This window comes from Oryza brachyantha, chromosome 12 (assembly GCF_000231095.2).
Source record: "Oryza brachyantha chromosome 12, ObraRS2, whole genome shotgun sequence".
Classification (NCBI taxonomy): Eukaryota; Viridiplantae; Streptophyta; class Magnoliopsida; order Poales; family Poaceae; genus Oryza; species Oryza brachyantha.
This window is the reverse complement of record NC_023174.2, coordinates 10137773-10160379: the sequence shown is the minus strand read 5'-3', so window position 1 is coordinate 10160379 and position 22607 is coordinate 10137773. Positions and strand designations below refer to the sequence as shown.

The 22607-nt window shown below is 41.0% G+C and overlaps 2 protein-coding genes across 2 annotated transcripts; one reads left to right on the top strand and one right to left on the bottom strand.

The window, feature by feature from the left end:
* Positions 1 to 469: 469 nt before the first annotated feature.
* On the top strand, positions 470 to 13570 carry LOC102711848 (protein transport protein Sec24-like CEF). Its single transcript, XM_006663931.3, has 24 exons — positions 470 to 1357; positions 2451 to 2645; positions 2755 to 2829; positions 2920 to 3018; positions 3598 to 3709; positions 4251 to 4378; positions 4616 to 4735; positions 6427 to 6507; positions 7111 to 7188; positions 7325 to 7417; positions 7878 to 7932; positions 9312 to 9388; positions 9894 to 9965; positions 10055 to 10138; positions 10223 to 10342; positions 10424 to 10492; positions 11106 to 11183; positions 11614 to 11752; positions 11963 to 12127; positions 12210 to 12355; positions 12437 to 12616; positions 12770 to 12858; positions 12944 to 12975; positions 13056 to 13570. The coding sequence occupies exons 1-24, from the start codon at positions 509 to 511 to the stop codon at positions 13160 to 13162; spliced, it is 3243 nt and encodes a 1080-aa protein (XP_006663994.3). The 5' UTR covers positions 470 to 508; the 3' UTR covers positions 13163 to 13570.
* An 84-nt stretch (positions 13571 to 13654) lies between these two features.
* Positions 13655 to 16083, bottom strand: LOC102712128. Its single transcript, XM_006663932.3, has 5 exons — positions 15672 to 16083; positions 15496 to 15546; positions 14581 to 14714; positions 14097 to 14197; positions 13655 to 14013 (listed from the first exon to the last, which is right to left on the bottom strand). The coding sequence occupies exons 1-5, from the start codon at positions 15993 to 15995 to the stop codon at positions 13904 to 13906; spliced, it is 720 nt and encodes a 239-aa protein (XP_006663995.3). The 5' UTR covers positions 15996 to 16083; the 3' UTR covers positions 13655 to 13903.
* Positions 16084 to 22607: the final 6524 nt, after the last annotated feature.

Genomic DNA, 22607 nt, shown 5'->3' with positions numbered 1-22607 from the left:
TCCTGAGTCCCAAACGCGGTCCTAGCCCACGTTCGTCTGTGATATGATAAGATAACTTATCCGACGTGGAAAACGTAGCAATAGATTAGTACATGATTAATTAATTATTAATTATTAAAAAATATGAAATAGACTAATATGATTTTTTAAAACAACTTTTATATAGAAAATTTTTTAAAAATACACCGTTTAGCAGTTCAGAAAACATACGCGCGGAAAACATGTGGGATAAAGAAAACTTGCGCAGCTCCCGAAGGCGGCCCTAGTCCGACAGTCCGACCGACCCAGCACGGCCGCTAGCCGGCAGTCCCTCCCCGCGCGATCTACCCAGCGCGGTAGCAGCAGGCCAGCAGCAGCGAGCCGGTCTCGGCCCGAAACGCATTCCTCCCCTTCCTCGAACGCCTCGACATAAAACGCCTCCTTCCATCCCTCCCTCCCCACTTCCCCTTCCCCGCTTCACCCCAGATCCCGATCTCTCCCTCCCCCTTCTCTCTCGATCCCCGGCCCCATGGCGTCGCCGTCGCGGCCGCCGCCGCCCTTCGCGCACCAAAACCCTACCCCCGCCCCCAACCCGGCCGCCCCGTCCCTCCCGGCGTCCTTCTCCAACCTCCACGTCTCCCGCGCGCCCCCGCCCTTCGCGCCACCCGGTGCCGGGGCTCCGCCACCGGCGAATGGCCCCGCCCCCTCGTCGATCCGCGCGCCGCAGGCTCCGGCCCCCGGGGCGAGGCCGTTCCCCGGGAGCCCGCCGCCGCCGTTCACGCGGCCTGTGGGTGTGGGGTCGGTGCAGCAGGCGTCTCCCCCCTTCGGCGGCCCGCCCGGGGCGATGCCCTCGCAGCCGATGCAGCAGCAGCAGCAGAGGCCCGCCTTCGGCGCGCCGCCTCCGCAGGCGCAGCGGGCAACCTTTGGAGGGCCGCCCTCGGCGATGTCGTCGAGGCCATTCGGTGGCCCGCCCGCCGCGGCGTCTCAGCCTCCTCCTTTCGGTGGGCCGCCGATCGCGGCGTCTCAGCCTCCCCAATTCCGCGGCCCGCCTTCTGCTGCTGCAGCAGCAGCTCAATCGGCTCCGCTGGCCGGGGCTCCATTTTCAGCGGCTCAGCCACCTCCATTCGGCGGACCACCTGGGGCCGTGCCTCAGCCTGCGCCCGCTGGTGGGGTAAGGCCGCCATTTGGAGGGCCACCTGCACAGACGCAGCAGGTTCCGTTTGGTGGGCCACCACAGTTCGGGGTGCCAAGACCAGGAACGCAGCCTCCGCCTTTTGGGGCTCAGTCTGCACCGGTGTCACAGCCACCTCCGTTCATGGGGGCGCCAGCGAATGCGCCATCATTTGGGCCTCCGGGCTGGCAAGGGCAAGCTCGACCAGTGAGTGTTCCTTGCCATTAGATTTCATAAATGTGTTTGGAAAGGAAGAGGTGTAGCACATCTGATTTTCCTGAAAGGAAACGATCAGACACATTTTGAGCATCTCCAAGAGAATGCTAATATTTTTTTATCCAAAAACTTGTATTGGATTCATCTAAAAAATATTGGGCATAAAAATTACAGTCCTCCAACAACAATCTAAAAATGAATAACTTGTATTAGGAACCCATATTTTTTCCCCAAATTTAGGATACAATTGAGATAATTTTAGGTATGAGTAAATATTAGGAATGTATTTGGTAACCTGTTGGAGATATATTTTCTAGTCCAATTCCTGAATTTTGGTTTTAGAGATCAATTTTAGACATCTCTTGGAGATGCTCTTAGGATAATAAAGATGCTTAGTTTATTTAACATGAAACATTTTGGGCATCTAGGATAATAGAGATACTCAGTTCATTTAGCATGAAATTGATGCAGAATTTTTATTTCTAGTGGCAGAAGCTTGCTATATCTATTGTTTTTCATGCTGAATTTAAATATTACTTTTGGGGCTCAGGCTACACCGGCGTCCCTGCCATATTAAAAATGTACTGTTGGGAAGCGCTCTATTTCTTTTTAATGTGTAGTTCACCAAGGAAATTGAACTTTACCATTATAATGAACCAAATGCATTTTTTTCTATTATATATCCTCATACATGATATGTTGATTTCTGTTGATGCTTGGAGCCTTGTAACCATGAATGCTGAAATGCATGCTGCATTGACACGGTACCATGAATTTCTGTTACATATCAAAACCAGAAAAATCATCATATGTGTTATTCATACGTGTTCCATCTATTCAATCCAATATTTAAAAATATTTATCTATACCCAATGTTCTAAAATTCGACTGTGGCCATTTCCAAAATGACACGCATTTGTCATCAGAGGGAATACATTGACAGAAATAAATAGAAGCATGTTTCTGTTTAGTTTATTTTATGGAAGAGATAGCTGAAAATTTTCAATTCTTATGGTACTTGGAACTTATATACCTTGAGGTAATCTTTCATAACATTTAGAGAGTTATGTCTGCTGGTATGCAGCCAATGCCAGGCATGCTGCCCAATGCTCATGGACAGGGGATGCCATCAACACCGGCCATTCCGTATTCTCCACATGCTGGAGCCCAGGTCTCTACCCCATCCAAAATTGATCCTAATCAAATACCACGTCCAATAGCTGAGACATCAGTCATCATTTTTGAGACCCGACAAGGTGGCCAAGCAGCTGTTCCACCGGTGGGTATATATATATATTTAGTTATTATATATTGAAAATGCTTGTTCCAGATGGATCCATTATTGAAACTACTATTTCATTATCTGAGAGCATTATCATTGATTTTAGGCTGCATCCAGTGAATTTATTGTCAAGGACACAGGTAACTGCAATCCGCGTTTGATGCGGTGCACCTTGAATCAGGTTTGACTTGTTCAGTATTCAATTATTCTGTTCCCTCTTTCTGTTAGCATTTGTTTATGTTTCTAAATTGTTTGTTACATCTGCTACCAGATACCATGTACAGGGGACATCTTGACAACATCAGCAATGCCATTGGCCTTGATGGTGCAACCTTTTGCACTTCCTCATCCTTCGGAGGAGCCTATCCAGGTGCTTGTTCTCATTGTTTGCACACAAAGCAAATACTTGCAACAACTGATACGGCATGTCAATAAGTAGAAAAGTTCGTTAGGGTGAAATCCTCTGTCCTGCTCACATTTATAGCTACTAGTTTAAATTTGAACTTTAACTCTCAACAATTTAACAGTAGTTGCAAACTATTGATTGTATTGCACATCATTAGTACTAAAGGCCACTCCTTGCTTGTGCGCTAATTGTTTGGTCATTCAAATGCACCAAATATTGGCAGATTTAGCCAAAAGTGAGCATAGAGGTTTCTATGTTCTTGGTTTTTCACTTCCTCTATGTGCTTGACCTACGATTATACTATTGCAGCTCATTCACTTTTGTCATAAACAACACTTTAAGAAATGCTGTAAGCAGACTTAGAATGCTTCAAAGCTCAGTAAATTTTTCCTTGCCTGTGCATTAGCTGCTGATTTTAGAAACATTCGGATTCTGATGCAAACTTCATTATTTGCCAATTTAGTTAAACATTCATTACCAGACCTTAATGATGCATTATTTTGTGCTATATTGTTCTTGGCACTTATTATTATCTTATTTTAGCTTGTGGACTTTGGAGAGATGGGACCTGTTAGGTGTTCACGCTGCAAAGCATACATAAATCCTTTCATGCGATTCATTGATCAAGGGAAGCATTTTATCTGTAACTTGTGTGGTAAGGGATAAAGAGGCCTTCATTTATTAGCTTGTTTTTCAATGGTAGCTTGTCATGCTGTTGAGCTTATTTGTTGTTTCTGGCTGCCAATAGGAATACTTTAATGCATAAGTCTGCTCTTATGAAACTTTTTGGGTCATAGAAATGTTTGGTTGGTTCTATTTTTATTCTTTCCCTTGAGTAGATGGTGCTTTTCAAAGACAAACATCATGCAATACATCTCTTAATCAACCCACATGTATGCCTTAAGACCTTTATGTTCAGGGTTTCTTTTATCTTTTGGTTTTTTTGGCTATTCTAATCATTTTTATTCATAGAGTATTAGTACTTTTTTAACATATCATACTTAGTTAAATCTACTTATTACTATCTCCGTTTTACAATTTGGAAAGTGTTATCAAGATTTATATGGATGCTAATTAATGTAGGCATATTTATATATAAATAATATACATTGATCAATAGATGAATCTAGGTATAGCTAAAAAGTCTTACAATATGAAATGGAGGGAGTATTTGACAAAGTAAACTGATACTGCAGGATTTAGCAATGATACTCCAAGGGAGTACTTGTGCAATTTAGGACCTGATGGTAGGCGGCGTGATGCTGATGAAAGACCTGAGTTATGTAGGGGAACAGTTGAATTCATTGCCACCAAGGAATTTCTGGTCTGTCCTTACCTGCTTTGAAACTCCTTTTATTGTGAGCAAGATTGGTGAACTTACTAACTTAAAGCATTTGTATTAATGCTTATGGTTTTGTCTCTCTGATCGACCAATATGTTATCAACATGCCCTTATTTCACACTATATTTGCTGCACTTTCACATGCTAGTTTTTCAGTATTATATTTTATAGTTTCACTTCGATATTTTGTATTAATGATAATGGCATCAACTTTTTCAGGTTCGTGACCCAATGCCTGCTGTATATTTTTTCCTCATTGATGTTTCCATGAATGCAATACAGACTGGTGCAACAGCTGCAGCTTGCAGTGCAATTTCCCAGGCTATTTCAGACCTTCCTGTAAGTCTACATGCTATTTTCCATGTATTAACCAGTGATCACACACACTGAACTTTACATTTTCTGCTAATGTGTGATCATCTTGATTGTACCTGCTATTTTTCACTGTAAGACTATAACCTTGTTCTTCTGCTGCTTTTTATCCTTGCAACCTGGCATGGTTACATTTTTTTCGTTTCTGGCTTTCATCAGTGTAAAATAGATTTGGTTGTTAAACTTTTGATTGTCTTGCCTTTATTTTGATGTTTATACTTCATTCTGTAATTAACTTTGAAGTTACTTTGTCAGCGTATCACCATTTGCTTGTTCTCCATGTGCCAACATCATTATTGAGAAACAAGAAAAAATTAAGCAATCTGTTCAGATTTTGTCTTCTTGTGCGATAAGAGAGATTGCGTACCTTAATTCCATCTCTAATGGGCCAGTACGAAACTGACCATCAGTTTCCAACCATCACTTTTGGCATGATCAATGGGTAATGGATAACCCACTCTAGTTTAACTAAATGAACTAAATCTACAATTTTAGTTTATTTAGTTGAACTAGAGTGGTTCAATCATTATCCATTGGTCAGCCTGTTGCCATCCCTAATCATGGGAGTTTGGAAAGTTCTGATGTAAGGGTGCAAGGGTTGCTAACCTTGCCAATAACCTAATGGTTGGCTTGCACCATAGCGTACCAAAGCTACCCCATGGACCCACTTAGGTAAAGCAGGTTGATGTGGTAGGCCCACAAACGCTTTCAGCCTGCGCTGGCACCTTGATCCGCTGTGGATCGCCCCAGTAGGTTAGTAAAAGGTGCTGGTAGGTCAGGTTAATAATGAACTCAATTGTCACCAGCACCTGGGACAGCAGCCTCGATGACAAAGCAGGTACTACAGTACTATAGTGGGCTCATGGTGATGTCGAGCACTGCACTTTGATGCTTTCACTGGTGTTGTAGATGCTGGCCTATGTGTACAACCCTGCTCTGGTGGAGCGGTGGGCCGGTGCCCTCACGTAATGGACTCGTTTGTCAGAAGGGATGAGGAATGGCAAGTAGGCAGTAGGTAGATGACGAGCCAGATGGACAGATATTCTTGTTTGCAGATTTATTCAATTTGATCAATGAGTTCATCAGGAGTTTCTACAAGCAGCTGCACCTTGCCGCTGGTATTGGTAGAACTTAAAAGCTGGTGCCAGAGAACATGTAGAGCGTGCATTCATGTTGATTGGCTGGTGGGTCTGGTGGCGCCTGCCAAGCATACTTGCGGACTTGCGTGCAGCCCAGCAAGTAGGTGCTTGGTGCCACTGTGGAAGTGAATTGATGCAGGCTGCTACAACCTGTCACATCTGCACCCTAGTTTAATGCGAATGTTTATGCATGTATTAAATTGTGAAATTATCTAGTGGTGGTATTAGTGTTAAGTCTAACATCCTACGGTCCTACCAATATACCATCACCTCTTAGTTGGTGGGATCTTCTGTGGATAATTATGATTAGTATTTTTTCTGAGAAATATATTTAATTTTTCAAGTTTGGAACTTGTGATATTTTTTATTTGAAATCTGTTGCAACACATGGTTCCTGGCCTGTTTTGATAAACCTGTCTGATGTTTTACTTATTTTGTACCTCCTAAAATCTTAGATAAGTTTAATCAAAATTGACCACTATGGGATTTTTATCCTGACAATTATTCCGTCTTTTGTAGGAAGGTCCTCGAACAATGGTTGGGATTGCCACATTTGATTCTGCTATTCATTTCTACAGTCTTAAACGCGATCAGCAACAGGTATGTTCTGAATGTCTGCTAGCAATTTCAATCATTTTATGCTTCACTCCGTTCAAGGTTAACAGTTAGTCCAAATCTGTTATATGTTAGGATAAATCATGCTTCTAATACATACCTATAGCCTAGTTGAATTGTGCAAAACCACCTATGTTCTGTTTGCTTATGTCTGATCATCCATTGTTAAATTAATGTGAAGATTCCAAAAGGAAAGTTGTCAAGGTAGTCGCAGTTTTACTGTCACTTGATGCAATCTTGAGATTAGCTTTAATCCGCATCTAGAGAAACCCTTAAAGATAGATATTATCTCACAAAACTTAGACAAATATGGAGGAAAAGTTGATATTCTGTATTCACAAAAAATCTTATTATTCTCTATTTTGTTTCGCTCACATCAATCAAGCCTCACTACAGTTTTGGTAATTTTTCCTGTGTTGGGGTATGCCATCCAACACTAAGCAGTAAAAAGGGCAGCATTTTTTCATGGATTAATTTAGGGGAATCTGGGCATGTATGCTTGTGTTTACCAATCAAAACTGCTTTGAAAGTGCAACTTCATGGACCTCCAATATTTAAGCTGTTCATTCACCTGTTTGCCCTTTGCAGCCTTTGATGCTTATTGTTCCTGACATCCAAGATGTGTACACCCCACTTCAAACAGACTTGATTCTCCCAATTTCTGAGGTTTGTTTTCTCCCAAATGAAAAATTTGTGGTGATTCTTCGCTTAGTGAAATTATTTTTATGGTTAAAAGTTTCAACATAAACAAGAAAATTCTGTACATGGAAATATTGAAACAATTTACTTTTTGAGACTTTAGTGCCGTGAGAATTTGGAGCAATTACTGGAGAGCATCCCTAACATGTTTGAGACCAATAGGGTTGGTGATTCGGCATTTGGGGCAGCTATGAAGGTACCACTTTGCACGACCATTTCCTTTGTTTGCTGCTCTTATGGCCGCATCATATATCATATAAATAGAACAGGTCCAGACCAAAATTTGAATCCGTAATTTCCTGTTTGGTTGATACTTCCTCCGTTCCAAAATGTAAGAAATTCTAGGATTTGAATCTTGAACTATAATATAAGCATTTTTGGCACAATTCACAATACTATGCCCCATCAATCATGTCCCATTCAAAATTCTTTACATTTTATCCTCACTTACCCTCCACTCCCATCCATTCCTCATTTATTAAGGGGCACCATAGTCTTTTCTTCTCAACCTTAATCCCTGCTAAACAATCTAGAAATGCTTATATTATGGAACGGTGGTAGTACTTTGTTGAATTAATTAAACTACATATATTCTGTCTTATCTTCATGCTTCATTGGGCAGGTTGCTGATAATTATGTATTCATGTTGCATGCAGGCCAGTTTCCTTGCTATGAAGTCCACTGGTGGAAAGCTACTCGTGTTCCAGTCAGGTAATTTGATAACTTGTCTGTTGAGCAATTGAATGGTATGGAATTGCAACTTCCATATCATTTCTCTGCAAATCCCACCCTTTGCATGCAGTCCTAGACATCCACTTAAAAACAGTGCAAATGGCTGTAAAAAATTCTAAAGTAACATTAAAAAATGAGTCTAGGGATTTGTAGTTTGATTGACAAGATTCCTTGTTTTTGTCAAGGGAACTCTAAGATTATTATAAAACACACATTTATTTATTTTATAATTTGCCCTTTTTCTCAATGTGATTGGAGTTGTCTAAATTAGTTTCCTTCAAAATTACCTTCTGAACATTATATAATTTCATTTTAGAAATATACTGTTTAATACCCTTTATCTGAATGAGAGCATCTTTAACTTGAAACATAAAACGAGCAAAATTAAAGCATTGTAAACTGTAATGGCATAATTTTATATGTTGATATAGTTTAATATCAGGATTGAGGTTCTGCTGATCCTAAATACATTTTTATGTAAAGCCGTTCACCTGCAGGATCATGATTTCATGAATTCTTGATCCATGGCCTGTCGCTCTATGGGATAATTGTAAGATCTTATGGGGACCTTTACAGCCTATGCAAGAAAGAAAAATTAAAAGGAACACATCCTCCTGAAAAGAAAATCAAGGAAAACAAAACAAAAACAACTGAAGTTTGATATTTTTACTTTGTTTCTCGTCATTTGCATCACATCTTGAATTGGATTTTTTGACTGGATGATTGCTCACACCATGACCAATAGGAACTAAGGTGTAATTTAAACTTTTCATAAGTTTACCTGCATCATTTTTGACAATGTAAAGCCCATTTTTGGCCCTTGAACTTCGTTCGAAGTCTATTGTTGACCATGAAGTATGAAACTGATTGTTTTTCATATTTTTTTTAATGTAGATGCCACTTAATTAATCAGATGCCATGAAACTTGTCTAACTGCAGTTCATGTTAGCAAAAAACTACATAAAATATGGTTTTGAAAATTCCAGGTAAAAATCAACCAGTTTTGTGGTTCAGGGTAAAAAAATGCACTTTGAGCAAAGTTCCAAGGGTCAAAACTGGACTTTACCCTTTAGATATGATCATGCACTCAACAGTGAGACATGCTGGATACGTCTTCATCCTGACTATTGTTTTGATGGCATGTATAACTTGCTGGTTTGATTGCCATTCTTTGTTAAATACCTGGTGGAAGTAGCTTCCTTGTTATGGAAAGCTATTTTTAAGTAATTTTAGAAATGAATCTGATTCTAAGCCTTCTATAGTAAAATAGTAAACATATTTTACTTCTGTAGATTTTATGTTGTGTGTGTTTTACTAGAAATGGGAAGGGCAATTTATGAGCATGTTGGCACTTGCAGTACTACCATCTGCTGGAATTGGTTCATTATCTACTAGGGAGGCTGAAGGTAGATCGAATATTTCCACTGGAGATAAGGTAATAATTGATTTCATGTGTTATTGTTAGCGTTGATTTCATACAGGTTATTCCCTCCGTCCACAATTGATCTACGTATTAGCTTTTTTTTTTTTGCTTTTCCAGAATTGATCTACATATAGCATGTCTCTTCAGTTTTGTTGCCGTATTGAATGGATATTGCACGCTCTGAGCATACATGCATGCATTCATGCAAACATGACGCATGGTGTTTGTTTTGTTCTCATGTGCATGCAAATTCACCTGAAATTAGGGATATGGTGGATAATTCAACGCGAGACAATGCATGCAAATGTAATCTTGGTCTTGGTACAAATCCAAATACGTAGATCATCTGTGGAAAGAGGGAGTATTTTGTGTGAATTACATGTGAAGAAATTTGCATTTGCCATATCACTTCCATTCATGATTTAATATTTCACCATGTTTTCCTTATCATCATTCCCAAGTCCAAGTGAATAAGTGATGGCATTGTTGATTTTTTTTCTGCATGTTATATTAACAGGAAGCACATAAGCTCCTGCAGCCAGTCGATAAGACTCTCAAGACAATGGCACTAGAATTTGCAGAGTATCAAGTGAGCAACATTTGTTTATTTGTTTCAAGATGTTGCTTTTTCTTACTTAATTGAAATGAATGATATTTTCTTACTATTATTTTTTTCAGGTTTGTGTGGATGTGTTCCTTACCACACAATCATATGTAGATATTTCTTCGATATCAGTTGTTCCTAGTACCACTGGTGGCCGGGTATGATTCTCATCTCTATAACAGATTCAGCAAAACCTTTTTTCTTTCTTGTATTTGATCTGAATATTGTGCCATGATTTGCAGGTGTACTATTATTATCCATTTTCTGCCCTTTCTGATCCAGCAAAGCTGTTCAATGATCTCAGATGGAATATCAGTAGACCCCAGGGATTTGAGTCTGTCATGCGTGTCAGGTGCAGTCAAGTAAGTACATCTAGCTGATCCTCCTCCGTACCATAGTCAAGTTGTAAATTGAATTTTTGTTCTGTTTTAAACTGCCATCAGGGACTTCAAGTTCAAGACTACACTGGCAACTTTTGCAGGCGTGTTCCTACTGATATTGATCTTCCTGCGGTCAGTGATTAAGATTGATACCCAATCTAAATAGATGTCAGATTTTCCTATTTTTGTGTGCTTTTTTCATAGAAAATGATACATGTGCAGAAAAAAATTCTTACAAACTATTTACAAAAACTGATGTCGCAAACCGCAGTTGCATCTTGACTCTCAATAAGTATCAATTGACTAGATCAAATGGCTAAGATCTTTGTTTGTAAGAGTTTAGTAAAAATTTGTTAATATGTATAGCATTACTTATTTTTCATCGTAAACACAATTAAGCTTTTTTAGAGAGGGCATTCCCTAGATTATGCTCGTGAATGGAAACGTCTTATTCCAGTGGTATCTGGCTGCTACCTACGATAAGAACGTTATCAGGTGTTCTGCTGGAATTACCTCTGTGTAAGAGAAAGTAAAAATGTTGATGCCTAGGTCACATATGGCAAACACATGCCAGTATGGGGAAAATGCTAACGTAGTGGTGCTTGCAGTTGCATATCACGAGATAGCTATCAAATTATGTTGTTACTGCATCTTTTAGCAGTTCCACTTTCTAACTGTTTGTCTGTTAGATCTGGTAGAATCTAAGTTCTGGTATTTATTCTTAAGAGTGGTCCTTGTGCTGCAGATTGACTCGGATAAAACCATAATGGTCACCTTTAAGCATGATGACAAATTGCAGGAGAATTCGGAATGTGCTTTCCAGGTAATGTAGATTTTGAAATTTTAATTGTGTTACATGCCAATATTTTGTCATAGTCTCGCTAAAGTTACAAGTTGATTCTCATCTCATTTCAAAAGATGTCATGCAGTGGCATGTTTATGTGTGATGTTAAGTTGTAAAAGTGCTTTAGTTAGTCCTCATGTACTAATGTAGTATATATCCTGTTACATGCTGCCTCAGCACCTTCAAAACATTGTTGTGTTCAACTTTCTTTTTCATTAGTTTATCCTCAGATTCTTTACAGTATTTACCTATTGGTAATGTCGTCAGATAACCTGATATTAACTGTTTTGATTACTAATTTTATTTATATGAGCTTGTTGGAATAATTATTTGCTACGAACTACTTGTTTATATTATCAGCCTATCAAGCATTTCTAATAATACTAAGTTATTGGTGATACATCTTCAGTGCGCACTTCTTTACACGACAGTATATGGGCAAAGAAGGATACGGGTCATAAATCTCTCGCTTCCATGCACGAATGTGCTCAGCAACCTTTTCCGATATGCTGATCTGGAAACACAGTTTACATATGTTGTGAAGCAAGGTAAACTAGCGCATTTTCATTTATTTATTAGGTCATTTTAGCAAAATTGCCCATAAATTGACAATGTATCACAAGTTCACAACTACAGATCTAAGCCACAGTTATCCCCATGGAACTTCTAAATCCTTCTTTGTGATAAATTCTGTTGGTGCTTATATTATTGTATCATGCAAAATGTGTTGATATACTAACCTATTTTGCAATACCTAGCTGCAAATGCCATTCCATCCACACCTCTATCACAAGTTAGGGATCAAGTGACAAACACGTGCATTAATATTCTCCAGTCTTACCGAAAACATTGTGCATCTGTAAGTTCTTCGGGACAATTGATTCTTCCAGAGGCTCTAAAGCTCCTGCCTTTGTATACCCTAGGTATGGTTTCTTGCACAGTTTGCTAATTCATCGCATTCATGAGCATATCTGTAACCTCACAATTTTTTTGTTCATTTGTCAGCATTAATTAAAAGTGTTGGATTGAGGACTGAAGGGAGATTGGACGATCGATCATATTGGGTGTCAATTGCCTCTTCAATATCTGTGTTGTTAGCTATTCCATTGGTGTTTCCAAGGATGATTGCCCTCCATGATCTTACATCAAGGGTATAAGCATTCAATTGTTTCTGGCATTCCACATTATTTAATAGGAAGTTCTAATTATTTTGAATTTACACTGTTGTGCAGAGTGATGACGATTCCCTTATACCAACCCCACTTACACTCAATAGTGAGAATACACTTGATTCTGGAATTTATTTGTTGGAAAATGGTGAGGATGGTTTTGTTTATGTCGGAAATGCAGTAAACCCTGCCACCCTTGAGCAAATATTTGGTGTCTCATCTTTGGCCGGAGCACCAAATCTGGTCAGTCTTTGTACCCCTAGTCTATTTTCTTTCTACCTGATGGATTTATAAGTTTATGATAACATGAGTAGGGATTTTCGATAACATTCATGAAATTTGTTTTGTTCCCCTTTTATTTTGCAATAAGACTGACCAATGAGTGAATTCTTTCAGTTGGTATTGGAGCAATATGATAACGAACTTTCCAGGAAAGTAAATGACGTGGTGAATGAAATAAGGCGACAGAGATGCTCCTACTTGAGGTACTCTTTGCATGTTTTCCATTATGTGGATGACATTGGTACTTTCAGTCCATTTGACATTTTTTTTAAAAAAAATATCTTGCAGATTGAGACTATGCAAACACGGAGACCCATCTGGTTAGTTTCTGGTTATATTTCTTAGTTTATAATACCTGATATTACCATCTCTTCTTAATGCTTCTCATTCACTGTTGCAGGAGATTTCTTCCGCTCACTATTAGTTGAAGACAAGGCACCTGGTGGCCTTTCTTATGTAGAGTTCCTTGTACATGTTCATAGGCAAATCCAAAGCAAGATGACATGATGTGGGCTGATCCCATTTCGTTGTTGTAATATTTTGGTAAGTAGGAACCCCAGAAGGAATTGATCTCTGCATGATGATACACCAAAAGGAATGGAAAAATTACTCTCCAAAGCGCAATCATAATTGGCCCTTGGAGAGGGTTGCGGATTTGACAGGATTCTGCAATATTTTGAAGCATCGGTTTTGGCGTCGGCGATATGTGTGTATAGAGATTAGTCGGGTGGAGTTATTGGTCTTTAGATTGTGGGACTATTTATTTTTCTACTGTGAACAGCTGCTGTATTATGTTGAGGTGAGCAAAGAGATGAGTTGAGCAATAATATTGTATGGCTAGTGCTTATCAAGTTGTCATATGCATGTACTAATTGCACATAAAGTTCAGATTCATAGTGGGGGCATGTTTAACTATCTTCCTCGAGGACCTATGAAAATGTCATAAAAAGATGAAATTCAAGAGATCAAGGGAAGATCCAAGGGAAGTAGAAGGTTTCCTCTGTGTTAGTCGTCTGACGTTATTCTGGCTTCTAGTATGGCAAATTCATAATGCATTTGCAGGAGACTTCATCGCATCGGCAGTCAAGCAGCGCATAAACTTATCCAGTAACAACAACCTTGATGCACTGAACGTACATTTCATTTACAAGCTACCAACCAAAAAAAGGAGAAAGCTACTTGTAGCTAGAAATCCTTGAGCTAGGGGGACAGAAATTCATACGTCTTCAGGATGACAAGATTCCTCTCTTATCTGGTGAATGGTCCTTTCTCCTGTCGCCGCTGCCGGGTAGAAGAACCACTTGACTTCTTAGCTGCATTTGGGATGGTTTGCAAGTTTGCTCGCTCTTCAATCATTGCTGCTCATAGGAACAAACACATCAACAGATGCTTCAAAAGTGAGGGCTAAACTATTTGGCAGCTACGGTTCAGAAACATATACATGCTGCCTGCTGCCGCGCCAGATCACGCATTTGCCCTAGACCAGCTTCCACCGCCTGAGCAACCTTGGCTGACTTGTTCACACCATCTGCTATCTCCTGGCTGCAAGGAACGTTTCATGCACCGGTTACATGATGGTGTGCATTGAGTTTCTTCAGATTCTTATGAGGAATGCACCCGTATCCAGCCATGAACTTATATAAAGGAATGTACAGACTAGACAATCATGTCTATTGACATGCATGTATATTAAAGCAGGCAACTGCACATCAATGTCATAACCTGTGCAGACTATAAAGAGTGGCATGTCAATGAAATGATCGAATGAAGTAAAGGCCCTTTGGAATCTCTGATTTTCTTTTTGTGACAGCATACTAAAATGGGTAAACCATTTAATCTTATAAATAAGAAAATAGATGAACAGACATATAGGGCTGAAGCATTCCCTTTTCTATATAAATAACCCGTTTATTGAGTGCTCTTACCTCAAGTCACTAAGTTCAAGGGTGAGATCACTAATTTCCATGCCAGAAAGTCTTACAGCTGCCATTGTACTAGGTAACTCCTCAAGAGCTGCATCAGCGAGCAAAGTAAATGAATTTGCAGCTCTCCTCATAGCCTGTTGAATAATTTGATGTGACAAATTCGATCAGATAACTCGATACTACGCGGCTATGAAATATCAGTTTTCGAATTTTCAAATAAAAATCCAATATAACTGGGTTGTGCCCACTGATCTTCCCCTTACATTTTCTCATTTTTTAATACCCCTTTCTTTGTCTCAATAGATAGAAATCAGCCCCTCAACTTACATGAACTTTTATTCGTTTTCTACTGTCATAATCAATTCATCCTTCGGTAGTTATACATGTTTACATAGCTTGCCAGCTTCCACAAAGTATAGGAGCTTTTCTAAGCTAATGGAGAGAGTCACACATATTATAGCACTAATCTCCATACTTAGTGGAATGCCACATTCTTAGCAGCTATTAAAGGTAGGTAATTTGCTGGCATTTTAGCGAGTTCTCCAAATTAGTGAATACCTTCAGCAGTCACATCTAGCACCATATCGCGCTCGGCATAATGGTGGTTCTCAGGCATATTTTTATGTTTTCATACGCAAACTAACAAAGCCCACGTTTAGGTTGTCATGTCCACCTCGACAAATGCCCATGAGTCTACTACCCAAGGAGCCAATTTGGTGGAGTTTGTCTGCAAAATTGATCGAAAAGCTCCATTCATTCTCATACTCAAGGCCCAACACAAGATGCCAGTTGATGACGCTCCTAGAAAGCAATCTTAAGCACCAAATCCCAGCAGAGTGAAATGCATTGCTGAGAAAATTTACTATCTACTAGTCAGAGAATCAGAAAAAAAAAAGGCTGAGCAGTGAGCTTTACTAGCATCGTAGGGATTGCCACGGCCACCATGCTTGTGAACGCCGCCGACGTCTGCGCCGCACACAACCACACAACACATGCCATCAGCAAGGGGGAGAATTTGGGGATAATGCGAGTCAAATAATACGCTCCATGAGCTTGAGATGAAGGATTGCAACGGCAAACGGAAGCCTCACCGTGACGGCGACGAAGGCCAGGAGGAAGAACGCCGGGTCGCCCAGCCCCGCGCGGGCCGCCCGGAGATGCGCCGGGAGGCCCCCGGGGTACCCTCCCGCTCCCACGCTCGCCACGGACCCTTCCTCCTCCTCCTCCAACGCCGCCGCCGCCTCGCTGTTGGCTTCGACGGGGTCGGAGCTGGGGAGAGGAGGATGAGGCGCCGGAGGGCGGGTGGAGGCGAGGAGAGGGCGCGGAGGCGGCGGTGGCAGGGGGAGGGAGACGGGGCGGAGGAGGCGGGGGGACGGCGACGGAGGAAGGCGGAGGCGGAGGCGGTGCGTCGCCATTGCCGGAGCCTCCAGGGAAGTGGGCGCGGCGCGAGTGTCCGTCGTGGTGAAATCTCGGCCGTTCAACTAGTAAACAGCGACCGAGATTACGTTGGGAGCGGGCGAGCGGGTATACTCGTTGTCCCACTGTCCCATACTCATTTCCTTTTCTTAGAAAAAAAAAAGAAATAGGCGGTGGCGGGAGTGACAGCGGTGAAAGTATCGTATCAGTTGAGAATTGAGAGAATGAGATCAATCTTCTCATTCACTTTCAAGTCATTATATACATGGGATACGGTGTGAACAAAGGGGTACGGCGTTTGGGAATCGTCGTACTCATTCTAAGGAGATGCTAATTGAGATATATACGTGAAGAAAATTTTTTCTTCTTTGTATCTGGATAGATTAGATCTATCCCTTGGATGGATAAGATCACACCAAATATTTCATAACACTCCCCCTTATCGAATCCAGATTTGGAAGATCTGTAAAATCTTGGAAAGATATTATATAATTCGTTATTTAGATATATCAGGTAAAAACTCCTCAAAAACCGAATGGGAAAAAATAAAGAGAATAACGTGATATACTAAGAGCTTGTGTTGATATTACCTCATTAAAAACTTTGAATGAGAAAAACCCGAAGGGTGAAAAACTCATAGAGTATAATATAACAAAAATAGGTTATTTTTCAGAGAGAGGTACTCCCCCTAAATCCTGCAGACTTTTAAGTCTTCTTGTACCAATTCCTTCAATATATTTAGAGAATGTGGAATATGGTAGAGATTTTGTGAAGAAATCAGCAAGATTATCACATGACTTGGTTTGCAAGGCTTTTATCTCTCCATGTTGCTGAAGCTCATGAGGATAAAATAATTTAGGAGCAATATGCTTAGTGATGTTGCTCTTAATATAACCAGTTTCCATCTGAACAACACAAGCGACATTATCTTCATAGATAATGGTGGGTAATTCTTTTGACCCAATACCACAAGATGTTAATATGTGGTTAACCATTCTGCGAAGCCATACACATTCACATGATGCTTCATATAATGTAATTATTTCAGAATGGTTTGTGGAAGTGGCTAACAGGGTTTGCTTCGAAGATTTCCATGAAATAGCAGTTTCAGCTTGTAAAAATACGAATCATGTTTGTGATCTGGCGTTGTGGAGGTAAGATAGATAACCAGCATCAGTATACCCAATTAAAGTCAGATCCTGGTTCCTTTTAAAGAATAATCCCAAATCTCTTGTGCCATTAAGATATCGAAACATATTCTTAACTCCAGTCCAATGGCGATGGGGAAGAGTAGCGCTGTATCTTGCTAATAGATTTACCGCGAAAGCAATGTCTGGTCGCGTACTATTCGCAAGATACATCAGTGCACCTATAGCACTAAGATATGGAAATTCAGGTCCTAAAATATCCTCTCCATCTTCTTTTGGTCTAAATGAGTCTTTCTCTACGTCTAGAGATCGAACCACCATAGGAGTTTTGGGGGGATATGACTTATCCATATTGAATTTCTCCAATATTTTCTGGGTATAGGCACTTTGGTGCACAAGGATTCCTGAAGGTAAATGCTCAAGTTGTAGACCTAAGCAAAATTTGGTTTTACCCAAATCCTTCATTTCAAATTCCATCTTTAAATGATGACGTGCTTCATTTATATCTTGTGTATTGCCAATGATGTTTAAATCATCAACATATACTGATATAATGCAAAATCCTATGGGGGATTTTTTGATAAAGACGCACGGACAATCATCATTTTTAGTGTATCCCTTTAGTGATAGGAATTCACTTAATCGGTTGTACCACGTTCTGCCCGATTGTTTTAAGCCATAAAGTGACTTCTGCAACTTAACACAATACATGTTACGATTTACCTTTTGATTCGGAACGTCGATTCCGTTTGGAACCTTCATGTAAATTTCTGAATCAAGTGACCCATAAAGATATGCTGTCACTACGTCCATCAACTGGATAGATAGACGATTTTGTACTGCCAATGATATTAAGTATCTGAAAGTTATACCGTTTATAACTAGAGAATAAGTTCCGTTGAAATCAACGCCAGGTTTTTGCGTAAAACCTTGTGCTACAAGCCTTGCTTTATATCTCACCACCTCATTGTTTTCATTTCGTTTCCGAACGAAAACCCATTTGTATCCCACAGGGAAGATACCACGAGGTGTAGGCATAACAGTCGAGAATACATCTCTTTTATAAAATGAGGCTAATTCCGTGTCAATTGCGTCCTTCCATTTGTTCCAGTCAGAGCGCTTTTGGCACTCTTTTATAGACCTAGGTTCTGGATCAATTTGGAGGCAATCAGCAATTTATTCGAAAAATTTATTGTCAACAATTGTAGGTCTTCTATCAAAAGAATTTCCAGTTTCGGTATAATTGATGGCAATTTTATCAACCCTCGTAGACTCATCGTGATTTCCCAACATAATGTGTCTATGGTTTTCAGAATTTCTAGTCTCAGCATTGTGCACAACTGAGCTAGGTTGCAGATTATAATGATTTGTTTGATATCTAGTATCAATTCTGTGTGTACCAACTGAAGGCTGGTTTATATTTACCATCCTTCTTTGCTTGTTAGCAATTGTATCTCGCTTAGTGACCATACTTCTTTCTCTCTTTTTAGAGAGTGAAAGTTGAGTGGTTTTGTTTCGTACCTCCACTCTTTCTGGTGCATTCTAAGCGGGAATGAAAGATTTAGTCACACCTTTGTAATTGGTAAATGCATCTGGTAGGTTATTGCAAGTCTTTGCAAATGTATAATTTTCTGAACTTGTAGTTCAGTTTCTGTAGTACGTGGATCTGAGGCTGGAATACCCTGAGCATTCCAATCAATTTCCTGGCATTCTTTCTGGTACTTGAAGGCTCCCCCTAATGCCGGGAAATATTCCTCATCAAAAATAGAGTCAGCGAACCGAGCAGTAAATAGATCACTAGTTAATGGTTCTAAATACTTTATGATCAATGGAGATTTAAATCCCACATAGATCCCCACTTTCCTATGTGGGCCCATAGCAGTACGCTGTGGTGGTGAGATCGGTATATAGACAGCACAACCGAACTTACGCAAATGGGAAATACTTGGAGGATTTCCACGTACTAACTGCATTGGGGAAGTTTCATGATATGCAGTTGGTCGTAGTTGGATAAGATCAGCAGCGTGCAGTACTGCATGACCCCAACATGACGAAGGTAGTTTGCAATTCATCAATAATGGTCGAGCAATAAGCTTAATTCTTTTGATCAATGATTCAGCAAAACCATTTTGTGTGTGGACATATGGGACTGAATGTTGAACCTGAATTCCTAGAGCCATGCAATAATCATCGAAAGCATGAGATTTGAATTCGGCAGCGTTGTCCATACAGATTGATTGAATCCTATGTTCAAGGTAACTTACTTTTAACCTTATGATTTGGGACATAAGTTTAGCAAAAGCATGGTTTCGTGTTGATAGTAGACACACATGAGACCATCTTGTAGATGCATCGATCAAAACCATAAAGTACCTGAATGGTCCAAATCGTGGCACAATAGGGCCACAAATATCGCCTTGAATACGTTCACGGAATCGAAATGATTCAGCTCTAATTTTGAGATAAGAAGGTCTCAAAATTAATTTCCATATAGCACATGCAGTGAATACAAAATCAGAGGATTTGGGAAATTTTCCAGTGATCAAATTATGACCGATAGAGTTACCAATAATTTTTCTCATCATCCCGATAGCCGGGTGCCCAAGTCGATCATGTCAAGTGTGGAATGCATCAACATTTTGAAAAATTACTTTATACGCACAAGGGAAATGGGCTTAATGTATGTATAGTACAAACCCGATGTAAGAGATGGAATTTTTTCGCAAGTATGCTTGCTATATCCGTTTTGTCTCGTTAAGAGAAGAAATTCTTCTCGATTATCCATTTGGGTTTCAATGTGTAACCCATTTTGACGGATATCTCTATAACTTAGTAAGGTACGGGTTGAATTAGGATACAATAAAGCATCCTCGATTATGATTTGTGTACCTATTGGGAGTGTAATAATTGCTCGTCCAGAGCCAACTATTATAGTATCACGTCCAGCGATTGTCAAAACTTTCCCTTCTCTCTTTTTAAGAGTTTGGAAGTATTTGATCTCCTTAAGTATAGAATTTGTGGTACCGCTGTCCACAAGGCATAATTCCTCTCCAATCGGAGTGATATTGTGAGACATCTATATTGAAAGAAAGAAAATTGTTTAGTAAACAATTCTTTATTCAATCCATACATACAATAAGTAACGAAACATCAAATACACAAATGATGTTTACATAAGCTGTAATAGTACATACTCTAATGACTTAAAAAGTCTTACAACCTTATTACATAAGGGAGTTTGTACTTATCTACTTATTACAACAACTATTGTTTTGACATAATACATGGATATCATTGTATGTAACACACATAGTAATACCTAAAGTTTTCATCTTCAAGTAAGATGCACTGAGATTACTGAAAATCTCCAAGTGGATCCATTGAGCAAAACTCAATGAGCATGTCATCTGTCGAAGAAAGTGGACCAACGTCTTCTGCTAGAAGATCGAGATTGTTCTCTGGTTCAACAGGAGCCTTTTGAGAACTTCCAACCTCCGGTCTAGCTTCATTTGTAAGATTGAAGTGAGCTTCAAATCTTGGTTCCTCAGATGACTTTTTCTCCTTGAGGGATTTCTGATACAGGAGGACAAGATGCTTTGGGATACGGCAATCTTTAGCGACATGATAGTCAGATCCACACCTGTCGCAATGTTTGTTGTTATTGCGATTGCGACGGGCTTGTGGTGCCTTTTCCTTGCCATTTCTCTTCTTTCGGCCCTTGAATTTGCGCATATTGTTGTGTTTGTGTTTTCTAGTTGAATTCTTGAGATAATTCGAAGAATTTCCCTTGAATCCTTTTGTATTATCAGCATTATACTTAGCATTGAAGTGAACCTTAGGCAGAGGTGCAGAACTAGGAGGATGCTGTTGAGCATTCTTGAGAGAAAGCTCATGATGTTTTTCTGCCTGAGTCAATGTATGTATAAGCTGAGAATACCTCTGAAAATTCTTAGCTCGATACTGTTGATTCAGTATCCTGTCCTCCGGAAGCATAGTGGATAGAATTTTTTCTATCTTTTCTGCCTTCGTAGGCTCTTTTCGCAAAACTTCAACTTGGAGCAAATATGATGAACAGCATGGTTGAACTCTGCCACAGTTTTAAAATCCTGTAGGCGTAGTTGAGACCACTCAAAATTAGCCTCAGGCCAAATGAGTTCCTTTTGCTGATCATAATGCTCTTTGAGAGCTTTCCATAAAGTGAGAGGGTTCATCTCTAACATGTACTCATGTTTGAGGTCTTTATGGATATAAAGCCGAAGGAAAAAAAGGGCAGTCATTATTTTCTTGACCTCAACTGGCGGGTCCCCATCAACGGGGTCCTCAATTGCTTTAATAATCCCACGAGAAGCAAAGTTTATCTTCATATCCGAAGCGCAAATTGGGTAGTTACTCCCATCGAGGGCGAGTTCATCGAACTCTCTAATTGCCATTGTGTCACGCCCGGGGTTTTATCCCAAGCCTAAATCGTAAAAAGAAATTCGTAAGCAACAATTGGCTTAATTAACTCAGGAAAAATCCCTCTAAAAAGAACCTAATTCAATTAAATCGAGGCTCGCAAATCGATTAACTGGATTTAAATTCAAATTGCAGAAGTATAAAATTTGGCCAAACAAAATAATTTAAAATTCGGCAAAAGTGGGGTTTTCCTTTTTCCCTCCTTTTTCCTTTCTTTTTCCCTTCCTTCTCAAATTGGGCCGAAGTCCAATTTTCCTCCCTTCCTTTTCTTTTTCCTTTTTCTTTTTCCTCTCCTCCTTCCCGGGCCGGCCCAGCCGAGCCGGCCCACCTCTCCCCGCCCGGCCGGCCCAGCCGAGCCGGCCTCCCGCTCCAGCCTCCTCCGCCCGCGCGCGCCTCCGCCTGGGCCGCCGCCCGGCCCAGCTCGCTCGCGCGTCCGCGCCCGCGCTCGCCGCGAGTCCGTCTCGCCTCCCTCCTCCCCTCGCGCCACTGACAGGTGGGGCCCACCTGTCAGCGACCAGGTTTCGCCAGCGCCCCCGCCTCCGCGCCGCGCCGCGCCGGCCGAGTCCGCCGCCGCCCCGAGTCCTCCGCTCGCGCCGCCACCGCAACTCCCGCCGCCGAGTTCGCCGCGTCGTCGACTCGGTCTCCACCGGCCGCTCCGCCCTAGCCGCCGCCACCATCTATAAAATCCTCGCGCCGCCGCCCCGCCGCCACTTTCCCCCTCTCTGCCGAAGCTTCCCTCCGTCGCCGTCAGCCGCCGTTTTCCCCGTCGGCCGTTGGACGTCGCCGCCCACCCGCGTCACCACCTCCGCCTCGTCCTCGCCGACCTTCCGCCGGCCCTCGTCGCCACCGGTGGTCGCCGAGCTTCGTCGCCGCCCCTTCGTCCCTTCCGCCGCCGTGCCCCGTTGTCTCGACGCCGTCGGCCGATCTCGCCCCCGAACGTCGCAGGCCGTCGCTCGTCTGCGTCATCACCTCTGCCTCATCCTCGCCGACCTGCTGCCGCTCCTCGTC

What these genes read in the sequence shown, in the direction of transcription:
- LOC102711848 (XM_006663931.3), top strand. Translation starts at nt 509, where the DNA reads ATGGCGTCGCCGTCGCGGCCGCCGCCGCCCTTCGCGCACCAAAACCCT. An exon ending in TGATTCTCCCAATTTCTGAG is followed by an intron (nt 7,189 to 7,324) that starts GTTTGTTTTCTC and finishes TTGAGACTTTAG; the next exon opens with TGCCGTGAGAATTTGGAGCA. An exon ending in TGCGTGTCAGGTGCAGTCAA is followed by an intron (nt 10,343 to 10,423) that starts GTAAGTACATCT and finishes AACTGCCATCAG; the next exon opens with GGACTTCAAGTTCAAGACTA.
- LOC102712128 (XM_006663932.3), bottom strand. Translation starts at nt 15,995, where the DNA reads ATGGCGACGCACCGCCTCCGCCTCCGCCTTCCTCCGTCGCCGTCCCCC. An exon ending in TGGCAATCCCTACGATGCTA is followed by an intron (nt 14,715 to 15,495) that starts GTAAAGCTCACT and finishes ATTATTCAACAG; the next exon opens with GCTATGAGGAGAGCTGCAAA. An exon ending in CTTGAACTTAGTGACTTGAG is followed by an intron (nt 14,198 to 14,580) that starts GTAAGAGCACTC and finishes CGTTCCTTGCAG; the next exon opens with CCAGGAGATAGCAGATGGTG.